This window comes from Melanerpes formicivorus, unplaced genomic scaffold (assembly GCF_026170545.1).
Source record: "Melanerpes formicivorus ecotype bairdi unplaced genomic scaffold, bMelFor1.0.p_v2 SCAF_2, whole genome shotgun sequence".
Taxonomy (NCBI): domain Eukaryota; kingdom Metazoa; phylum Chordata; class Aves; order Piciformes; family Picidae; genus Melanerpes; species Melanerpes formicivorus.
The window spans coordinates 49,172,333-49,195,795 of NW_027142354.1; the positions used below are offsets into that span (position 1 = coordinate 49,172,333).

The window sequence follows — 23,463 nt, forward strand, 5'->3', positions numbered from 1 at the left end:
TAGATTCATTCAGTCACACAGCTTTTCTCCACTCTGATGAACTTTGAGCTTATTATGCATTTGGAAAGTTCAGCACATATTTTTTACCAGTGGTTTTCATTTTCACTTTTGCTAAACAGAACCAAGAGACAGTAATCTGTCTAGTGGTTTTTTTCTTGCTACTGAACAGTGTGACAGCAGATCTAATATAATTGAGCCTGCTTAGCACAGTAAAAAGGGCAAGTTAGAAATCTGAAATGTGTAGACTAGCCTTAATGAATGTTTTGTTGTCTTAAAGTCTTTGTGCCTGCAGTTCTGGAGGAGAGCACAGAAACTACTTTAGAATATGACATCATTAGTTATTTTCATTTCTGAATGTCAGTGCTAATCAGCTGAATTTTTGCATAATATGCTAGTGCCCTTCTTTCCTGGCTGCATTTTTTGACAAAGTTTGAGCCCTGATAGATATGAAAAGTCTTAATGATGCTACAATATCTTAAGACACTGGGTGGGGTTTGTGTACTAACAGGTCAAAAGCAAAAGATTTAATTATTTTCCTGATTCAGCTGGAATCCATACAGAAGTAGAAAAGAGCCCAGGGACTTAGATTCTCTTGGGGGTGGGAGCTCATGCTTGGCACACAAGATTGAAAGCAGGCCATGCTCTTGGGTGCACTAGTGAAGAGATGACTAATCTTAGAGTGGAAGAGAGCCGTTTAGTTCACTCAGATGAGGTCTTGCCCATTCCTCCCAACAGTGCTATTCTGCTGCATCCTGCTTATATACTTACCTAGTGTGGATGGCCTGAAGGCTTTCCCATGTTTGGCATTTGGGAGCTGTATGCCAATTGCACAAGCACAACTTAATGACAGTGGAGGCTTTAGCTTCTTTCTTCCCCATGGGCACAGTGTAACAGGAAAGAACCACAGTGCATCTGTGCCTTTCTGTCTTAGACTCCGCTTCCCAGGAGGTAGTGAAGGTATGGTGAAATTTTAAGCAGCCTGAGACTATGCACAGGGCTGTAGCAATTAGGAGTGCATGCACGAGAAAGCCAGACTTGCATTGTATTGAATTGAGCTTGGAAGATGCCAGTGAAGGTGGATTAATCTACACTTCCATTATGTGTACTGAGTACTACTAACAGCACCACTCAAGCACCACCTAACTCATGCTACACCAGCAACGTGGATCTGGGAGTGAGTATCAGCTTCCCAAATGAAGAGTACACCACCCAATTTCCTCCCTCTGGCTACACAGGCCTTAACCTGTAGTGGTTCACTGGCAATCAAAAGCAGTTTTAATTGACAATGTGCTACATAGTATTGTGCTGATACTGATGAACAGGCCAGGATCAGTTTGTTTATTCAGCTATTCGGAGTTCAAAGAACTAATTGTAATTCGAAGGAACATAAATGAATCCTCCTGGAGGAAAGGAAATCTTTCTAAATAAAGTCTTTGCAAGCAGAAAGCACTAGAATATGTTTCCAGTCTGCACAAACCCCCTAACTTTATGTTTTATAACCAATTAAACATCCATTCTCTGAAAAAAAAAAAGTGTTTATTTTTTCTGAATGGAAAAGAGAAAGTAAGCCAAATACTTTCTTTCACAAGGCATTAACATTCAGGTGTTTCTAGATATTAATGTGCTGAGAAAGCTTCAAAAGTCAAACTGCTATTCAGCAGAGTCTGCTGTACTGGACAATGCAAGATTAGAAAATGAAAAGATGTGTTTGTTTTGGATTTCTCTCAGATCTTGAACAACCTTGTTGAACAGCAGCCCACAGTCACCAAAACTTCTAATTCCCCTTGGTAATTATTTATAGGAAAGAAATAGCTATTTCAAGCCATTTTGGCCTTTCAGACCTCAAAACCAGCAAATGCTTAGTGAGATTACTGGGAGAGATGAAAGAGGAAACAAGGCTAATGAAACTAGGGAAAAGGGTCATTGAATCCCAGCTTTTGTCTGAATTCCAAGCGGATCATAATTTAGCATGGATGTCTAATTGTTTAAACGTCTGTCTGTGTGAAACTGCACACCAGTCAGAACAGTCAGAGGTGCACCTCTATCTAGATAATCAGGGATTTAGTTGTGCAATGCCATTAATACTAATGAAAGTTATAGTGACAAAGCCCTTTTCATTTCCTTAAGGCTTTCAGATCAGGACTTCTGATTGTATGTCTAAATTTTGCACATGCTTTTAATGTCCAGGACAAACTTGACAAAGCCCAGATTATGCCCAATGCGTATTGAAATGGGTTCTTATTTTCACGACTGCTATACGTTTTCAAATCTAGTAATACATATTTGCCCATTCATTGATTACAGAACAAGTTCTTCAAAGTTAGCATTTCAAACTTTCAGACAAAAATCTCACTGTTTGAGATACTCCCACTTCTGACGTTAATGTCATTACAAGTTGTGTGCAAGACTGCTCTGCAAAATCCCGTTTCCCTGTTTGGAAAAGGCACAGCTCAAGAGAGTCAGAACCCAAACTTGAAGTTTCAAGTTGTAGAGTAATTAAAGTTAGAAGGTGCTTTTGGGGGTCACCTGGTTCAGTACTTGCTCAATTTGCCAGCTAAGCATGAGGTAGCTGTAACTGTAACCACCTACATATATACACACACACATACATATATAATCACAAGAGTGCCTAACACTGAGGGGCTCTTGGTATGCATCAAATTACTTGAAATGCATCTTCACAAAGCAGATAGATGACAGAAATCACTACATGCTAGTAAGAATTTATTAACTTAGATTAGAAAGTCCATTCATTTGGAGTACACCAGTATTTTGGAGGGATGATCTTTAAAAAAATCTATGAACTTGTATCCCACTCTACAATACCATGAAAAAAAACCAAACATCCTGCCAGTGAGATTTTTAACATGGCAGGTGCTAAAAAGAGTTTTAACTCACGTTTCTTATCTTCCTCTCTACAAAATGCACATGAATTGTAACTGATTTTTATCATTTATATAGCTCTTTCAAGTGCTCATTGTTGAGGTGTAACTTTAGTACAAATTGAGATTACACAAACTAAGTGTTCAGGACCAGATTCTCCATATCTTTGCTGTTGCATGTCTTCCATAAGTTTTTTTCAATACCATCTGGGCAATACTTAATCATTCATAGAGCAAGTGTAACTTCTGTGGGCAGATGTATCGACTGCAGATAGAACTGAGGTCACCAACCAAGGGATAAAGAACTAATGAAATGATGCTTTAGTTCATTGGCATAGCATCTTTTACAGACCCCATATCACTAAAGGCATGATTTGTGTGCTGAAAATGTGTTAATACAATAGAACATTAGTTCAGTCAGTCTCAGAGATATCTCTACTGAGAAATCACTGATGTGTTAAGAAAATATTTTTTCCTTCTTCTTTTCTGAACCCTGTCCAGAAGACACAGCAAAGCCCATTTGTCAAAGGTTTTGTTAATGTGCTGTTACACCATTCTCCCAGCAGTCCCAACCCATGGAAGTCCATATTACAGTTTGGGAATCCATTCCTTCTTTTAATAGATTCAGTATCTTTTCTTTGTTCTTCCATGACATCTCAATATTAGACCCACTCTAATGTAACTTCCTGAAGACTCTACCATATGTTGGTAAAGATACACTATGCATTATTTAAAATGACAGACAACAGCAATATCTTTTCAGTCTAAACTGAGGGACAGATTGTGTACATCTTCTTTCATTAGTCAGCAATAACTCACAAAGGATATGCCTTCAAAATAAGGTAAATATTTCCTGGCCCACAGAGTATACAATTAGTAGAAGGGAATTAATGCTCTTCTCTGGTGCCAAACCCTACCATGATTTTCAACATTCAGATGTGAGGTCTTATATTTCACTAGGCAGAATCTCTGTAACTACGATGACTTTAAACAAGATATGCTAAATTTGTACCTGCTGTGGCTCTGTCCCTTCACTTTTCTAAATATAGAAAATGAATTTTAAATAATTCCAAGAGTTCTATTAAGAAACTTCACATGAGTCAATTATGCCTGCTGGAATCTGCCTGCAATCGCATTGCTGTTTGCAATCAGAACCAGTGTAGCCACAAAGTGCCTAAAGAAAAACACCTGTAGCAGTATTGATTAGCCAACAACCAATTAGTTTAACTCTAATTAAAAACTTCAGTTTAACTGTCAAAAAAGCCAGACCAATTTCATCTTTTATAGCAAGTAGGCTATAGAACCTATGGAGCCTACAGCAAAGACTTAGGTTTAGTCACGAGGTCTGTGGTGATGGGTTGGACTTGATGATCTTTGAGATCTCTTCCAACCTTGGTGATTCTGTGATACACACACATACAGGGAGTCTTACACTTAAAGCACCAATGTTTTCTGCCTCCCCGTGAACGCCTGCAACAGGGCTTGCTTTTTCACATAGCAGCGCTGTCTTATGGTCCTTCTACATCTTCCCCAAGACATGCACTCACATCAACTACTGCACCTCATCATGTCTTATATTTTAACCCCTCACAGTTCTAGTGAAAGAATCTAATTTCCATATTTGTGATTCAGCTGAGTGTGGCTACATCAAGTGTTCACACAGAACGACGAAAAATTGAACTTGGTTTCAGTTTTATTTCTTTTTTTTTGTAAATTTGTGAAAATGCTTTTTAGAAAAGCCCTTTGGAATGCTGCCAGTAAAATGTCTGGGGTTTGTGGTATTTGCTGTGTTTTTCTAATTCACTGTACTGAAAAAATGCAGCACAATTTTTGCATTGCACAATGGCTTGCATTCAAGTTATGAATAAGCATGAGGATTATGGACTCTTAAAAATATATTTCAAGTACTAATAAAATGGGCTTATGGCCAGTTGTCACCAAAATTACCAAAACCAGGAACTAACATTAGCAGTCCTAGCAAAGAGCCAAAAGCTGAAACATAGCACCCGGTCTAGAATCAGTTTCTCCAACAGAAAGCTGAGGCATATTGAGCACAAGCTCTATAAGGAGAGGCTGAGGGAGCTGGGATTGTTTAGCCTGGAGAAGAGGAGGCTCAGGGGTGACCTCATTGCTCTCTGAAAGGTGGTTGTAGCCAGGAAAGGGTTGGTCTCTTCTCTCTAGCAACCAGCACCAGAACAAGGGGACACAATCTCAAGCTGCGCCAGGGGAAGTTTAGGCTGGAGGTGAGGAGAAAGTTCTTCACAGAGAGTCATTCATCATTGGAATGGGCTGCCCAGGTAGGTGGTGGAGTCACCATCCTTGGAGGTGTTCAAGAGGGGATTGGACGTGGCACTTGGTGCCATGGTCTAGTCATGAGGTCTGTGGTGACAGGTTGGACTTGATGATCTTTGAGATCTCTTCCAACCTTGGTGATACTGTGATACTGTGAAATAATTTGACAAAGGATTTCCATCTTCAGATCCATCAGAACAGAGCAATGTACAGGACCAAAACTGCATTACACTACAATGCAAAACCTGTAGGCAGAGAGAGGAAGTATATCCTTCCAAAGGAGGGATAGTAAAAACATAGGGGGATGAAACAAACTTGTATAGCCAGAAAGGAACAAAAGTTATGTGCTTGTAGGAACAAGCACACATCATTCCTTTTGAATAGCCTGAACTTCAGAAGAGTCTGAGATGTGATCAGATAAGCCTCCATAACTTATGATTATTTCACATTACTTTGCAATGGAACTTTGTATTAATATTAATACATAATACATTAAGACACATTAAGACATATTAATACATGTCTTCTTACATTTATTTTTTATTTACTGGAGGCTATATAATCTACTCACATGTCTCTCTTTTATTGCAGTTATAGCTACTCATTTTAGTGACAAGCAAGGGAAAGGATTAGGTGGAAACAAACAGAAAAGGGAGAAAAAGGGAGAAACAGGTCCAGATATTCTTCTGCATCATAGGATTAGCTTGAGTTGATCTTCTGATTTAGTTTAAATTATCTAGTTATATCTAAATGTGAATGTGTAACTTTGGAATTATGTGAACCTTAGAAGGCTGGCTTTCTTGTTTACTTCTCTCCACTTGTCTCTCCTTCCATTCCCTTCCTCTTCTATTTTTTTTCATTTCTTTTAAAATTGTTCTTTGCATCTCTGCATGTGAAATCTGAGGCAACTGGGGCATGATTTTTGCCTGTTGCTATTACTTAGCTCCTGCTAATTTTTGCTATAGCTGGGAAGCCTCAAGAGATGGAGTTAAGTTTAATGACCGTTACTGAAATGTGATCTAGCTAGGTCTTTTGTAGCGTGAGATCTCTTCATTTTTCCTGGCCATGTTTCACTGTATGTAACTGTCATCTGCTACTGTTGCATGTAATTCCTCTTCCTCAATAAGGTACATTGCTTTTAGAAAGGATTGCTCTAAAATATCACTACAAAGTGATGAGAGGAGCAAAAAAACCAGCTTAATTCTGTTCACAGTAAGATTAGGAAAACATGGATGCCCTTCACCCATCTATTTAAGCAACATAAACTCAAAACCCCCAGTCCTACTTCTCAATCAGATTTGAAAAGTGAAAGAATAAAGTTTCTTGTCCTGTAATACCCTGTGAGGTACTCATAGCTTTTCAGAATACTTGCAGAACATTTTTTTTCCTGTGTTTTGTCAGCATAATTATTTCACCCAGAAAGAAACTGCTTCTGGAATCAGTCATTGAAGGCATAGTCATCTTCACATTACTCTCTAGACAATTCAGCAGTTTTGCTTATTGAGTAACATTCTTCAGCAGTGTTTTGAGATGTAAAATACCTTTGGTGTTTTTTTGGTCTTGGTTTTTTTGGTTTGGTGTTGTGGTTTGTGGTTTGGTTGGGTTTTTTTTTGGTCTACAGAGTTGGGCATTAAGTTCAAGTTAAGTCCTCATTAGAATTAAATTTGACAGGGAATGTTTTCATTCCTGTTTCCTATGTCTCAGTACACAGCAAAGCACTATAATGTGGTGTTCCCAATGTTGGGCTGGGAATCGGGAACATTGCTTAATCCAGTTAAACAATCAGCGTTCTACTTGTTATGATAAACCACTTATGTCATGTCTGCATGTAAGCATAAACCATTTTTACAATATGAATAAGCATATAAATGTGCCTTACTTGTTTTAAGTGAAGACTAGACATGCATGTAAGCCATCTTGTTATGGAGAAAGAAATAGTCACTAACCATGCCTCAGAAAATGACATTGTATTGCTGGGAATGACACTTCCATCACACTTATCCCCAACATTACAGCCCATATCTTTGGTAAATCAAGTGAGTGAGGTAAACCCTGAATGATTAGGGAACCAGTCAGAAGTAAATTTCAAACCAGTATAAATGTATTCTGCGTGTATTCTTAAGTCTTGATTCTTACAGATCATGGAAGTCTCATTACTGAAATGTTTATTAGATATAAATGTGTCTTGAGGAAAGATTTGAATGAACAGAGCTGCTAGAAACATGTCTTTAACTCATCATAAAGATAACTCATTCACAAAATGAGTATAAACACATGGTGAAAATTAAACTGGGGGGGTTTGTGGAGGTTTTTTTGGGTGTGTTTTTTTTTGTTGTTGGTGGTGTTTTGTTTAACAATGCCTCTGATTTAAATTAATTTTTTAATGCATGGTAACCAATAGTAACCCATGTGTTCCCACATAAACCAACTTATATCATGCAAGACACTGTTTGCACTCATGCTCATAAAACAGACTGTGCAGGGGCGGATGTGAAATTTAGTTCTGATAACAGGGTAAATGTGTGATACATTAAGAATGGAAGTGGTAAGCTAATGTCTTTGTGTCAGCTGAGCAGGGAAATTGTCAACAAGTGTGCCTGAATTTCCCCTATGGAATTTATCTATTTTGATGAAAACTTCTGTGTTGATTTTCTTATGGAATTCTAATGGACTTTCCTTGGTAGTTGGTACTATCGGGTATATGAAAATCCTAGCTTCTGTATAAAGATCAGTAGAATCTCTGCTGTAATAGGCACCCAGGCAGGGCTATTCAATGGCAATGTCACCCCATGCTTGTACCCCTCTGTGCTGCATCTCATGTCCTCTTCTCAAGGCCTCTTGTATTTCGATTCGTATTTCTCCACACTACATAACGATGTCAATAACTCATTCTTCATAGTCACTGCTTGTTACTATTGACTGTGTAAATCTATAGTTTTGCCATACAAAAACTTAAACAAATTAGCCATAGATGCCTGGTCAATTAGCAAAATGGCTGTGGCAGCTCAACCAAGTAAAACAAAGCTGTGGGCAGGTCAAGAAAAGTTCAGACCCAGCAGGACTGTCAAGCCCCTGTCCTGAGGCCTTGCAAGCTCAGTGCAAAGATTACAGCCTGTCATTAGGAATGGCAATGTTGTGCTGAAGGGCTAGACCCTACACTTTGCAAATATTTTTCCCAAGGTAAATATTCACACAAAGCTCCTTCTTCTTCCTTTCTTAATTATGCCACTCAATGATAAAGGTTTTGGACCACAACTTCAAAAAGAAATGCTAGTACACAGGAAGATGTAAAACACACACTCACTATTAAGTATATTCAACTTTTTGTGCAAGAACTTCAACATTTTTTCTGAAAACCAGTCAATTGTTTTAATGGTGCTAACTAAGAAGTAACTTTTATTTTAATGCAAGGAAACTCTGTATGTGTTAAGTCAGTTAATACATTTATCTCATTTTGGCCTTCTTATCAGTCTCCAATAAGTAAAATAACAGGCACATAGCATGCAAATTCTACCTAGCTCTGAAATGTTTGACATTTGAGTGGGCTAGGCATAATAATGACTGCAAAGCCTATCTTCCCATCCCTTATATTTAAGTGTGTCTATTAAGGCTAGTCAAAACACCGGGAGAACAGGAGCAATTTCTATTTCATACACAGACAAACATATAACTCTCAGACTTTGCTTTTTCCTCTAGAAATATTTTGGCATACCTTTTTTTTTATCCCCTTTTCACTACTTCTCATCCATATAGTAGAATTCTATTCTATAAAATTCTCTTTCTTTTATTTTTCTGATTATGATCAGAGAAGTTTGTCTTTGTAAAAGGAAAGGAATCTTTAAAGTGAAAGCTACTAGAAACTTATATAAGTAGATGGTGTTCAGGGGTAGAGAAAGATGGATGCCTTGTAATTCAAAAAGAAGGCAGGAATCTGAATAATAACCAAGTACAAGCAGAAGCTAGGAGTGTGTTTGATTAATATGTGAAACTAGCTGTAAGGACCAGAACTAGCAGTAGCTGTAGCCATAAACATACTCCAAAACCATTATTTTGAAAAATTGCTTTGGGAACCAAGTTTATAAGATAAATCTATTACTGATTTATTTCTGAAATTCCTGAAGGGGAGAAACCACATTAAGGTCTAGGAGACGTAGATTCATAGTATCATAGTATCATTCAGGGTTGGAGGGGACCACAAGGATCATGTAGTTCCGACCCCCCTGCCATGGGCAGGGACACCCCACACTAGATCAGGCTGGACAGAGCCTCATCCAGCCTGGTTTTAAACACCTCCAGGGACGGGGCCTCGACCACCTCCCTGAACAACCCATTCCAGGGCTTCACCACTCTCATGGTGAAGAACCTCCTCCTCACATCTAGCCTGAATCTCCCCACCTCCAGCTTCATTCCATTCCCCCTAGTCCTATCACTGCCTGAGATCCTGAGAAGTCCTTCCCCAGCCTTCCTGTAGGCCCCCTTCAGATACTGGAAGGCCACAATTAGGTCACCTGGGAGTCTTCTCTTCTGCAGACTGAACAGCCCCAACTCCTTCAGTCTGTCCTCATAGGAGAGGTGCTCCAGCCCTCTGATCATCCTTGTGGCCCTTCTCTGGACACGTTCCAGCACATCCACATCCCTCTTGTAACTAGAGTCTCAAAATATGTTTATCAATGGAATACACTACAGAGAATTATACAAAGTGCAGAAAGACATACGGAGGTGAAAATATTTCCTTCAGTTTGAAAGATTTTACAAGAGGATTTTGGTTTTTGTCCTCATCTTCACTGCAGCTCTATACTCTGGCTAAACCAAAGGATCCACTAAATTTGCTGCAAAGAATGTTTCAGATGTAAACCGAGGCATCCGTATATTCAGTCCACAATGCTCTGTGGAACATCCACCGTGGCACAACACCAATAAGCTTTAAAGGTGAATCTATACAAGATCAAGTACGATAGGCAGCTGCTAGGCATCTGACATTATTAGGCTATCCTGAATTAGTTCATTCCCAGCTGTGAAGGCTCAGTTTAAGAGGTATGAGCATCAGCCACATGTGCTGTCATTTATGGAGACTCTCCTATTTGTGAGTACTGAAGAGAGTCACAAAGATATTTAGGTTAGCCACACACAGTATCATGGCAACTGAGAATAAGGGAACTGGCTAAATGCAAATGGTTTCAGACCCCATTTTCTATGAGTACTGAGATGGCACCGTGATGTTTCAGAAATTTTGTTGGTCCTTTGTGGATCTTATTTAAAATGCATAGTCAGGACCTTTTCAAAAAACAGGAGCTTTCTCATGACTTAATCAGGTGCCAGAGGGAACATTCAGGTGAGTGTGGAGACCTGAGAATTTGGAAAGAGGGTAAACCCCTGAAATTAATGAAATGTGAGCAGTAGCTAAGGAGAGATAAAGATGTTGTTTTAGTAATCATGGCATATCTCCCACATGGATAAATTCCTCTTCAGTTTCCCTTGCTACAGTTCCAGCAGCTTTTTTATGAGATAAAAATTTATGCAGAATAACTGGTAGAGTATTGATGAGAAGAAATTCCCCTGGAATCTACTGAAGCCAAACTTCAGTAGCAAAACTCTTGAATCCCTGGGGAATTTGGCAAACATACCTCAAAATAATTTGTTAAATAAAGAACAGGTGCTATTCTGAGATCTACAGTTTTCCAGGAGAGATTACCAATTCAATAATTTAGAAAAGAGGACATAACTAGAATGCACTTGCTGACAAAGTTGGCATTTTTAGCTTATATCTTTCCAGGATTTCACTTTTCGTACTGTCAAATGCTTAGGATCCTGACCCAAGTGTTGAAAACTGCGTTGGTAAACATTTAAACTCAAATGAAGGTGCCTTCCTGGATGAAGGCTTGAATGCTTAAAAGCTTGCAGAATTGAACCCCAGTTTAGGTGCTTCAGTCAGTTTCCCAAGGTGTCATCACCGAGATGACATCTGTCAAAGAAATAAATTCTTCACATGCCGTTTGGAATTCTTGCAAGTAAAATGAGAATTCCTGATTAAAATATGCAGTATGGCTAATTGGACATAATTTGTCTATTAAGCTTCTGGAGCTTCTCATTCGGTCATTGCTGTTTTATTGACGAGCTCACCATATTGCATGTGCAGGTAACTGCAGATAACAAAATGTTTATCAAGTTTCAATCTGAATATATTTTGCATTGAATTTAATCACCTCTGCTGCTTATCTACCCCAGAGAGACTAAAAGAGTGCTTCAGGGTCCATAACAGGCTGGATGTGAGGAGGAGGTTCTTCACCATGAGAGTGGTGAAACCCTGGAATGGGTTGTCCAGGGAGGTGGTCGAGGCCCCGTCCCTGGGGGTGTTTAAGAGCAGGCTGGATGAGGCTCTGGCCAGCCTGATCTAGTGTGGGGTGTCCCTGCCCATGGCAGGGGGGTTGGAACTAGATGATCCTTGTGGTCCCTTCCAACCCTGAATGAAACTATGAAACTATGAAACTATGAAACAGGAGAATTGATTTTACAGATATAACATTTCCTTTTGTTCTTTTTTGAACTTCCTTAACAAATTGATTAATTAAAGCTGCAAATAATTTTCTAATACTCTCCAAAACCCTTCACCACATACTCAGAAGTTATTCAAAATTACCATGTGAGCTAGAATTCTTGGTTTCTGGCCAAAGATTAATTTTATTTCAAAGCTTAAAATAAAATCCACTGTTTGAAATCTGCAATGCTAAAATTATTCCTATTCCCTTTTAAAATCAAATCTATTTAGGGTTTGTTTTCACACATATAATCCCTAGATGACTGAATAGTAAATTATGGAACCCATTATAGAGAATAATCCTTACATAGACGTATACCCAGAGTAAAAGTGATTGGACAATAAGTGGTTAACTGTGTTAAATGGGTATAAAAGTGGTTAAAAGTAGTTGGATATTAATAGCAAATAATTTGGAATTGCTTAATTTAATTTCTGAGCAATGAGCTTTCTTTAGAGGCAGTGGAGGCAGGTTGTGACAAGAAAGAAACGCTGTCCTCACCTGGATAAAATAGAGATATCTCAGATTTACATTTTGACATCAGCAAGGCAGAGTTAAGGATCTGTATCACAACAGCCAGTAGCAGGGAAGTATATTTTCATGTTGCTCAACACTGCCTCTTAAATATGGTGTTGAGAGCTTCATTGGTTCCACTGTACTTGGACATTAAGGATTTGGCCCTGACAGTTTGTGGTGACTTTAATCTCATGTGCTGCGTAAGAGATTTATTAAGGTTTTCAGTCATTTCAAGTGCATGCTCTAAGTCTTTAAAGCAGCTTAGTGAGATTTTTTAGTGTTTCCTTTAGAAACCAGGGTAATAAAATTTCAAAAGACATTATTAATATAGTGTTAATTGTCCTTGCCCCAAGAAGCTTACAAATATCTGATATGTTTGTTCAGTATGATGCCATCTTTGATACTAGTTACTTTTTTTGGTCCAATAAAAAGCAGTAATAGATGTGATTGTATTCTAAGGTCCTTCAAGTATTCTACTGCTAACTTTTCCCTCTTCCAAATCCTAACATTCCAAGAAAATTGTGATTCTTTTACTACACTACAAACCAAAATTGTAATACTCAAACATATTTGTGTTCACAGCCCTCACAGGCTGTAGGAACAAAATTCATCATTTTAGCTATGTGTACAGAAGCTAAAAGTTGTCTTTTCAGTCTTCAACTTTAGCTGCCAAGGCAGTTCTTGGCAGTGTAGATATTACATGGATCACACACCTCACCTTCTTTTCTAAGCCATCATACAGCATGATCATTCCTCCAGCCAAAGTTAGTTATTGTAGTAAGCAAGTTGCTTCCTCTGTTTCACTCTCCTTTTGCTGTGTAAGAGAGCCTCTACCAGCTTTCTCACTTGTGTTCTTATGTGAGTGTGTCATTTCCTTGGTCTCTAACATCCAGGACATATACACAGGCTATCCTCACTTCATGCAAAATATTCCCCTGCATTTGTCATCTTTGTTATTTTTATTATAATAACTCATTTTGGGGAATCTGTTTTCTATTTGAGGCGACAGCAGGCTTCTTGTCACATATTAAAAACTGCTGTATGATTCCAGGCTTCATAATTCACTTATGTATCTCTTTAATTTATATCTCCTATTCACAGTAAAGGTACAGCGTTTCTGGGCTCATAGCTCAAATCTTTACTCTTAAGTAATTCTCAAGAGCTATCAGTGTGATTCATCTCTAGCAGGTCAAGATTACTGTAAATTTAATTATTTATTATTTGGTGACAGCTTTCATTCACTGACATTTCTGTGTATGTGTACTATCAATTTGGGCAATGGCTTCACAACTGTTTTGAAAACATTGACAAACAACCATGAGCTAATGATCTACATATAGAATTATGTTATGGATTTTTTGGTGTCAGATGATTACTTTTCTGCACACAGAGGTAATTTGAGTGCTTACATTTTGGAAGAATTATTCTTAGGCCTACAAAGGTAGAAACCAGCAACATTGTTCAGGATAGCAGAAATAAAGATGTTTGAAGACTCTTTAATGAACTGTTCTCCCTTGCCTGTATCAGTTGCTGCTGTACACCTGATTGAAGCCTTTGTAGTGTTAATCTACAGTGTGAAGACCTTTGTGTCTTCATCCATTTTTGGAAAGGAAAAGCAGAATGCATCCTCTACCACTCTTTCATGGAATGTAATTGGAATGGCCAAGAGAGGACTGATCTATTTAGCTAACCATTATGAATATAATTTATTAAATTTTGGTGACATGCTTTCTCCAGTTTTGTCAACATCTACATGGATCAGTAGGTCCCAGAATCAGATTATCACATGATAAGTATATTGAATAATACATTGATTAGTAAAACGTTCTAGCATTACCTCATTAATATTGTTCTATACTGTTCTCTTTCTCACTTTCTCCTTCTATCTCTATTTCTCTCTCTTACAAAATAATCTAAGGGAATTAAATGAAAGTGGAATTCATCAGATAATCCTCAATCTGTCACAAGAGGCAGATTTCTGTTTAGATCTGAAGATATCTTGCTACTGATTAACAAAAGCTTCATATGACCAAAACATGCTGTTTGTGTTATACAATACAACATTGAATTGCTGCTGAAGGAAAAGATTCATTTCCTTAAATCACCCACTGTTTTCTAGGGAATTTTGTTAGAAGGTTATTTTGGGTATGCATGAGGTTCTTTTGAAGATGTATTTCTCATCAGTGTATAGAACCACAGGTATTTTTCTATATAACATGAAGCATTCAAGAAGCTTGAGATGATACATAGCTCAGACAAAAAAATGTCAGCCTTTCATCTCAAGGGCTCACACCAAATTCCAGGACAACATTCAGTGAAAGATACAATTTCATACATGATTACCTGCATCATGTGGAAAGAGCTAATGCAAGCATAAAAAGTAAATATCTTCTTCTCATTCCATTCCTTCCAAATGCTCATTATTATTTTTCACTTCCTTGAAACAGATTTTTTTTTTCCCCCCTGTATATTGATGTTTTATTTCTGGTACTAATCTCTATGTTTTTACTTAGGTTTTGTAAAAATGCTATTTCTTTACTGTTTTTGCTGACTGTCTGTGAACAGATGAAAGTCCTGTCTTGTAGGATTAATATTTAGTTTCATATACAATGACCAAATTTCACAGCTAGGCCTACATATTGTGTTGTACTTTGCTAAACGTGTGTGAAAGAAAATGTCTTTCCACTAAATAAAAAGAAAAAAAAAGAAAGGGAAGAACTGATTCTGTAGATAAGAAAATCTGACTTAGTGATTTTCTTCCTTAATGATAATAATTTGTTGCATTGAGATTCTTTTATAAATTACCGAAATTCTATTACCTGATATCACTTTGGAGTAATCATAACATAATGATTATGTTGGGTCACACCAGCTATATATTTTGCCATGGATTTTGCATCTGGCAGATGCCAATGCCAGAAGCTAAGAACAAAAGATCAGAGCTAGAATATAATGGTACTTCCCTTGTAAAATCTCTCTGCTTTCACAAACATGCATCTAGAGATTTCCTGTAACAAAATGCTACCACTGAGTTTAATGAAGTATCTTGTTTTGTATTGAATCTATATAAATCTTTGGGCTTTGATTTTCCTCACTGATTAGATAGAACCATTTTCATAAGTTCTCCAGCAGCCACTGTTAATTTCATTGGGTCCTTTATGTTCTTTATAAAAGAGAAAAAAGAAGTAATGCTTCTCTAGCCAACTTTTTTCTGTGTTGCTTAGGACATCACATGAAAAAAACATTTTGCAGCTGAGGTAGTCATTTACATAGGAAGGTGTTTGCTACATTTCTGCTTATGCAGTCACTGGTGGTTTTCAAAAACATTAAAGCCTCCCTTTTTTGACAGTAGTTGTGTTAAAAATATTACCCTGTTATATAAATAAGAGGATATCACTCTGTGTCAGACTGAATACCCAATATTCAGTCTGACAAGACTTGCATATTAATTTCCTGTCTCAACTGTACAAACACCCCAGAATCACACTAGATGTAATCCTGGCTGTTCTCTCAGTAGCTTTCTTCAAACTACCATCTTTGCCCCTCTTTTACCTCAGTTTGTCTCAGCCAGTTGGCAGGTGCTGGTACTTGTAAAAATATGTACCCACTATCTCCCTCTTCCCACTCTTTTTTCATATGGATGGGGGAAAAGAGGAAAAAAAAAAAAAGAAAAAAGAAGGGTTTTTTTTTGTGAATTTCTCACATTGATGGTTATGCCACTTCAGATGATAAGCTTAAAAGTAAAAATCTTATTTTCTTGTTTCCAAAGATAAAATTAAATGCTGTTTCTCCTCTTTCTATCTTAGTGCAAAACTGAATTTCTTATAACTGGAAGAAACAAACAAGCAGGTTACTTCTGGATATTAGAAACAGAAAACTGGACCAAATTCAAGCAACTGCAAAGCTTGCAGCCAGGAGCTTGCCTAATAAAATACCTGTAAAGATAATATACCTCTATAGATGTACACACTAGGTGAATTCAGAAGCTGATGGTATTCTTTTTGCTAGCAGCATGACAATTTGGGCCACAGCCCAGAATAAAAAGGAAGCATGTAATGAATGTTAAGTTTTAAGTCATCAGAAGTCACTCATTATATTGACTCTAAAACCTAAGAGCATTCAGAATGAACAATTGATTCTGTTCCTTTCTCACCTCTCCTTCAGCTGGAGTAGGGACAATTTATTCTGTTCCATTCTCATCTCTCCTTCAGCTAAATCAGGTCTTCACCCTGTTTTTTTTGTGTGCAATTGTTGTCCTTAATTTCATTATGGCTGAATAAGTTCGGGTTTACTCTCATTTTATGAGTCTAGTTACCTGACTGCAGTTTATACCTCTATCCTGGTACTTTCTACAGTTTTTTTATTCATCATGTGATGAATGTATCTTGTTGTAAGTAAACAGCCCCCATGTTTGAGCCCAGAAGCATACCTCTACTTCCAGTGAGGTAACCTGGATGTCCATTTCTATCGTAATTTGTCATATATTCCCAAAAAAGAGATAAATACACACGTCTCTTTCTCTTCTGCTGCCACAAAGTCTCCCTAGTTCTTACTCGGAACTTCCATTCACAGTACACAAGCTCTGTTCTTTAATGGAGAAATTCCAATATGTCCAGAGGGCCAGGAAAATACCTGTGAGCCACATAAGATCAATTTACATTACAGTCTGTGCACTGGAGTGTAAGTTTAAGCTGACCTATTATACAGAGGAAAAGAGATGAAGAAAAAGTGTTTAGAGGTATTGCAAATCAGTTAGCTGAAATGTAGGGTGAGAGCTTTCTGAAAAAAAAATAAAAGCATTATGCAGTGTAAGAAATACTTCCTGAAGATTCTTACTGAGTTATAATTTAGCTTTGGGTTATTTTCCAGCTCTTATTTGTGAACACAAAACTACCTGTAGGAACTGATACTGTATATGTCTTGGCTTTTCCTCAGCAACAAACTGACTTCAGTGGCTTAGGGATTACTGAGACGATCAAACGTCATGAGAGTAGATTCCTGAAACTGCTGAGTTTTTCAGTATTAGGGATAGGGTTAGGATGTTGATTTCTGATCAGATATAACTGGGAACATGGACAATCAAACCTTACCATCTGTTAAAGGGAATTTATTTTGAAATAAATATCCATTTTAAAAGTACAATGATTGATAGATTATGAAGCATGAAAATAAAAAGAAAAAACCCCTTCAGTTTCAACACCCTTATGTCAGTCATTAGTTTTAATGTCTGTATTTTCTAAGCCTGAATTCCTATTGAGCATATTAAGTTTTCTTCCCTGCCATTCTCACACAATTTACTTTTGTTTTTTTTCTATGTAAGACTGTGACTGAGGCTGCAGGGGCAATAGTTTGTAAAGCACATCTTAGACTTTCAAGAAATCAAACTTAACATCACTTTGCATACTCATTACAGTATTTTGGAATACATGAGTTTTGGCATGCAGGTTATGGTTAGGTGTGATACTCACTAAAGTACTTAGTTAAAGGGCTTAATCCACATCTTCACATCAAAATACACTTGCAAGTAGGGAAAGAGTGTAATCTTTTTTGCCCCATTAAGTTACTAATAATGAGCTAATGAGAATTTTACTTAATTGTTCAAAGCTACTTTAGATTAGTGGCTTTGGTGGTCTTTCTAACACAATAATAGTTGTTCCAAGTTTGCATTCAAGCATTGAAGCTGAGGGAAGTTAGGAAATGCAACATGGATAAAAGAAACTCAAACACACTTTTGCCTTTCTTGCTACCCTTGAAAGTTTAAGTTGAGGTCCTGTGTCCCTATAGCCTCAGCTCTGCTGAAGGAGGCACCATAGTCAGCAGCAAATACCCCATTTCATAGTACCATAGACAAGGATAAAGTCATCATTTAACAACACATAGATTCACAACTTCTGCCATTGCACTTTTCTTTACAAGAGACCATTCCTTGTTAGATGAGAAAATACCTCTTGCTGAGCAACACGTTATTCCAATAGTGCTCCAAGTCACTGCAATCAAACCTCTGACTTAACATTAGTTCTATACACTGGGTGAAAGTGTATAAGCTACTGTATGAATAACTACAGCTGCAGGATTAATACCAAACCAATGTTAGCAACCTTTACAGTAATTCTAAATGACTGTTCAGCTCAGGGACATTCATGCCCCTTTTAATCATTGTTATTATATCACTTACCACAGTGGAAGAACCCAGCTGACACTGCTACTGCTTTACACGACTAAAACAATTTTTTTTACTCCAATGTTCAGTAAAATACTGGTAAAAATATATATATTCACGTGTACACAGTCTTGACAGTTTGCAGTTTCAGTTGTCCAGCTGCAGCATAGGAACATTGCTATGACATTACTTGGACACTAGCAAATGAACAACAAAAAGAAGCTAGTGTCTGGCATTTTACACCTGGACACTGTGTTCATGAGATTTTTTTGATGCAGATTTGCTAAAGCTAAGGACTATGCAAAAATAACTAACAAAATCTGTATGAAAATTGTCTGCAGAGCATAACTTTAAATCAGTTAGAAACTTTGCTAGTGAGTGAAGTCTGTTACATGTAGCATGTTAACTACCTATTAAAAATTCAATAAAGGTAATCTAACAGTTCCAGTTAGACTCCACACTGCATAACTTTCAGAAATTCAGGAGCTGGTTTGACTCAGTGTCACTGAAACACAGCTTCAGCCTGTACAATGGACTGCACAATGTTGTTACCCCAGTCTGAGTGATGAGACAATGAGGGAACTTTATGCAAGAAGTTTGCAGTATGCTTCTGAATGTCAAGAAAAAAAATCAGATGAAAGCTTTTCCTGAAACTTCAGTGTGCACAACTGTAAGGATTTTTTCTGTGCATTTAATATAACAAATGTATACAATTATTGTAGAGGTAAAATGCTGCAGTGTTGTAATAGACATTTGTTCTAAATTAATTCAAATCATGTTTTGCTGAAGTCTATGCCAGAATGTTAGTTACTTAATTTTCCTCTTCTTTCTCCAATCTTCTAAATAGCATCAATTGTGCAATAATTTATATAGCTGGGCTTTTTTATTAATAGGGGAAAAACTTCTGAACAGCATTGGTAATCAATTTTTTATGTATTAATTAGATCAGATTCTGCAAATACTTAAACTTTCATGTGTGTTCTGACTGATGTCAACTCATTGATTCACATGTATAATACAAGCACATGAATTAGTGCCCATTTGCTTTGGCCTTTCAGAATTTAGCTGTCCCAAGCAAGCAACACATAATGTAGTGATATTCCTCTCCTCTGGAAGTGTTCAATGAATATTTAACACAGAAAAAAATTAATCCTGACTAGAAATAAATTGTATCTAAGTTCAACTTCTGTAACTCTGACTTGCTCCATTAGTTTCCAAAACTTGCAGTAAGGTTTCTTCCACAGCAAAAGGAGAAAAGTGCCTTGATTATTAGAATTAAAATTGTGTTTGCATGTTGCCTCATTTAAAATGTTTTTCTGAAGCACTAAAGGATACTTTCCCCATTTCCTTGCAGCTCTTTGCCTATTGCCTATTCATTAAAATTATGGGGTCAGGAAGTTGTCAGAGAAAACCATCTTGGCTGTCAGATGGCTATGAATAGAAAAGAGATTCTTTTGCTAAAACTTTAATTTGCATTATGAAGAGTTTCTTTTAAAGCTTATGAGGGAATTTTGCAACATTCCTCTATGTTATTCTGAAAGATGAGTGAAAAGGAACTGTGTTAAAATAGATATCTGGAGTTATTTTAGTGGAAGTTTTATGTCAAAATAATCTGAGACACTGTGTTCATGAAATCCTGTAAAAGCTCATTTTCCATTGCTCTAGTCACATGGTAATCAGAAATGATTCTATAAGAATCAGAGATATCTTGCACCTGTCCCACTCTCAGTTACTTCTCAGTATCCCTCATGGTGAGCTCACCAAGTTTTATTCCACTTCCTACTCAATTTTCAACCACTTTAAGTTTCTTTTCACAGGGATTCTTCACAAAGTCCTTTTTGTGTAGACAAAATTGCTCTAAAATCCAGAAACTTTTTATTTCCCTGGTCAATAACTTCTCTTAGAACTAAAAGTCTGCAGCTACAAAGTCTGATTTATCTTAAACAAACAAACGAAAAAGCAAGCAACTGGCTAAGAACCCAGTTTTTAGTATAGTAGTGTCCAGGTAAAAGGAGAGGAAAAGAAAGAAAGTGAATCTGAATGAGGAGTAATGATGGATATGGCATTAATAGTGAAAAAGAAAGAAAAGAAAGTGGGCACAAACTTCCCCAAGGGATCAGTGATAATATGGCTTATGCAGCTGCGAGCAAGTTTATTCCCACTTGAAAGGCCAGGTCCTCAGCCATGCAGTGATACTTTCTCATCTAACCTGTTAAATGCACAGTCCACACATCTTTGTGAGAATGCCTGGTTCAGCGTAATGCTTGGAACTGCAGCAGTACTCACTTCTCCTCCCCCTCTCCCCCCTGCTACTTTCTACTCATCCACAAATCACTCCCTTCTTCCTTTGCTGTTGTTTCCTCTTTACATTGATATATAGAATACACATATGCAGCATGCACAGGTTGTCTCCAAACAGTACGTGTGTCAGTGGTGGTGGGTAAATTCTATTGTAAACATTCCTCTCATATGATCAGCAAGCACTCTTACATCCCACTGCTTGTTTCATCAGCATTAAAAGCATTTCAGGAGCTGGGGAAGGCGGGCAGCACCTCGCTGCCTGCTTGGGGAGGGCTGTGCAGGATCCGCATCCCTGTCCTTGGTCCCTAATCCTCGCCCTGTCTCGGCACAGCCGGAACAGCCACGCTCCGGAGCCCACAGCCTGGGTACAGCCATGATGCGGCTGCTTAGGTGAAAACAAACAGGAATGCACTGACATTCTGCCCACAAAACACAGGTATAGGACAACTCCATGCACTGTAGTGAACAATAATTCAGAGATAAAAGGCTTCATTAATATGGCATCAAAGTCTATGAACCGCCCGGCATGTACCACCATCATACACACCCGCTGCTTACCCTCCCCGTTCATTCCAGTGACAATTGTATGAGAAATAAGACATTGCAAGATCTTAGGATTCTAGGAGATATATTACTGTAATGCCACTATACAAACCTCTAACATTCTCACCAATGGCTCTGCAAATTTGCAAACAGATTCTTCACCCCCTAGCCCTCCCTCTCTCCCCCCACCCCCCAACAGAATCAGAAAGCACATCTTACCACTGGATGAGCGAGAGGAACAGAAGTGCCCACACCATCATTTTGAGAGAAAATGCAGGATTCAAGAATGCAGTGCTCCCCAGGCTTGTTGGATTGGAAGGAATCGTCTCTTTTTCTCCCCCCCACCCCCCCAGTTGTTTTTCCCCTTTCCTCTTGGTTGCAGATGGATCCGTCCCCTTCTTTAATTTTTTTTTGGTAGTGGTTCTCCCCCCCTCCCTACCAGGTCCCGTCAGTGGGATGATACATTGCGCCCAGCTGCGGGAATTAATATGCAGGGGGACAGAAATTAGATCTGCACAAGCCTTTTGCAGATAGAATCAGAAAACGTCAGCTCAAGCAGCAGGCAGCAGCTTCCAAATCCAAGGGAATAATATAATTGGGAGAAGAGAAAAGGAAAAAAAAAACACCAAAGCCATAGACACTCACAGAATAAAAACAGTCAAGGAAAGGAAAAATACATACACATGCACATATTTACAGAACCACTCACACACACTTGCTACAAAATCTGATGAAAGCCAAAGAAAGACTAAATGAGAGAAAATAAAAGAAAAAGAAAGAATAAAGCGGTGGAGCTTCTGCCTGAATGCAGATTAACTCTGAGGTCAAAGTGGAAATGATGCACTCTGCTGCAGCACAGATTAACACATGCGTGGTGCCAGCCGGGGTGCTTTTTAACCTTTGATTACACATATGCAGGCAGCCTGGATTTTCATTTTGGAGGCAAGAAGGATTTGGCAGGCATGAAAAGGGAGGTTGGAAGGAAAAGCTTGCCCTATGCTGCTGAGCATCCTCATTTTTCTAAACAGCCTGGAAATCGTGATTGCAAAGGGGAAAAAAATGAAAGGATGGTTGGGGGAGTGGAAAAGGGAGGGATTGTTGTTGCTAAGTAACTCAGGAAATGGGGAAAGCAGCATTGGTGGAGTCAGTATGAATGAGGTGATTTACTGTGTGATATAATTTAGGGGACCGTGCAAGGTTTTTATCTCTCCTCCCCCTAATAAAATTAGGCTACACCAACACAGGAAATGCTTCCTGGGCAGAGAGGAAACACTAGATGGCTAGAAAGGCTGGATCTTTCAAAACTTTGAAACCAGAACCATGGGTTCCATTGTCCAAACATGCAATCTAGCAACTACTGGTGAAGTAAAAAAAATCAGGGAATATCATGATTTTGCAGATTAAGTGCACCCTAGTCTAAAATAGGTACTTGGACCATGACCTACATTAACAACATTTTATTTCCCAAACTTTTTCTGCCTAAGCCCAAACCAAATGCAGACAACATTGATCTCCCCAGTGCTGTTCAAAAACTGTGAGGTTTTTGTGCACACATAAAATCATTTGGGACTGGGAGATGTAACCTAACACTGTTTTAGATCAAAGCCCATCTTTTTTAAACTTAAGGGAGAAACAAAGAAACAGTTTGTCTCAACAATACTTAAATTGAGAGAAAGTTAAATGCTCCCAATAGAATAAAAAGATCAGAATTTCCTCCTCAGTTTAGTTTAATCTGAACCAAAGTTGACACTTGGATCCTGCTCACATCTTCTGATATCCAGGTGTTATCAATCTGGTAATTTCCAGTGTTCAAATACAATGAAATTTATCCATCAAAACTAGTTTCAGTAGTGGCTGCCTCAGGTTCTCAAAAGATGTGGAGCCAGCCTTCAACCATCAAGTTTGGTTTGTTTTGGTTTGGGTTTTTTTCTTGTGGGTTTTTTTGTTTTTTTTTTTTTGTTTTGTTTGGGTTTTTTGGTTGTTGTTTGTTTCCAAATATGATATATTTAACTACTATTTAAATCAGTATTTTTGTCACCTTGGCTCCTGAATAGTTCTACAATAATTCAAGATCAGTGTTTCCAAACAATTAACAAGTTACAAACCTGTTTCTTAATATTTCCAGTCAATGGTGCTCATGTTCCTATTCTTAAGTCACTTCACCAGCTTGTTAAATACAGACACTTCAGAGATGAATATCTATTAAATATTCCAGATACTCTCCCCTTCTCCCTCT

The 23,463-nt window shown here is 38.0% G+C and overlaps 1 protein-coding gene across 2 annotated transcripts in view; it reads right to left on the reverse strand.

The window, feature by feature from the left end:
* GABRG2 (gamma-aminobutyric acid type A receptor subunit gamma2) overlaps positions 1 to 21,746 on the reverse strand; it is a 70,168-nt gene extending 48,422 nt beyond the window's left edge. The window contains exon 1 of one of the 2 annotated variants that reach the window (XM_068159530.1): positions 21,447 to 21,746. In XM_068159530.1, the coding sequence (XP_068015631.1) occupies positions 21,447 to 21,487 (41 nt within the window). In that variant the 5' untranslated portion in view covers positions 21,488 to 21,746. The remainder of the gene's footprint in view (positions 1 to 21,446) is intronic. The other variant, XM_068159520.1, reaches the window with a different exon arrangement.
* Positions 21,747 to 23,463: the final 1,717 nt, after the last annotated feature.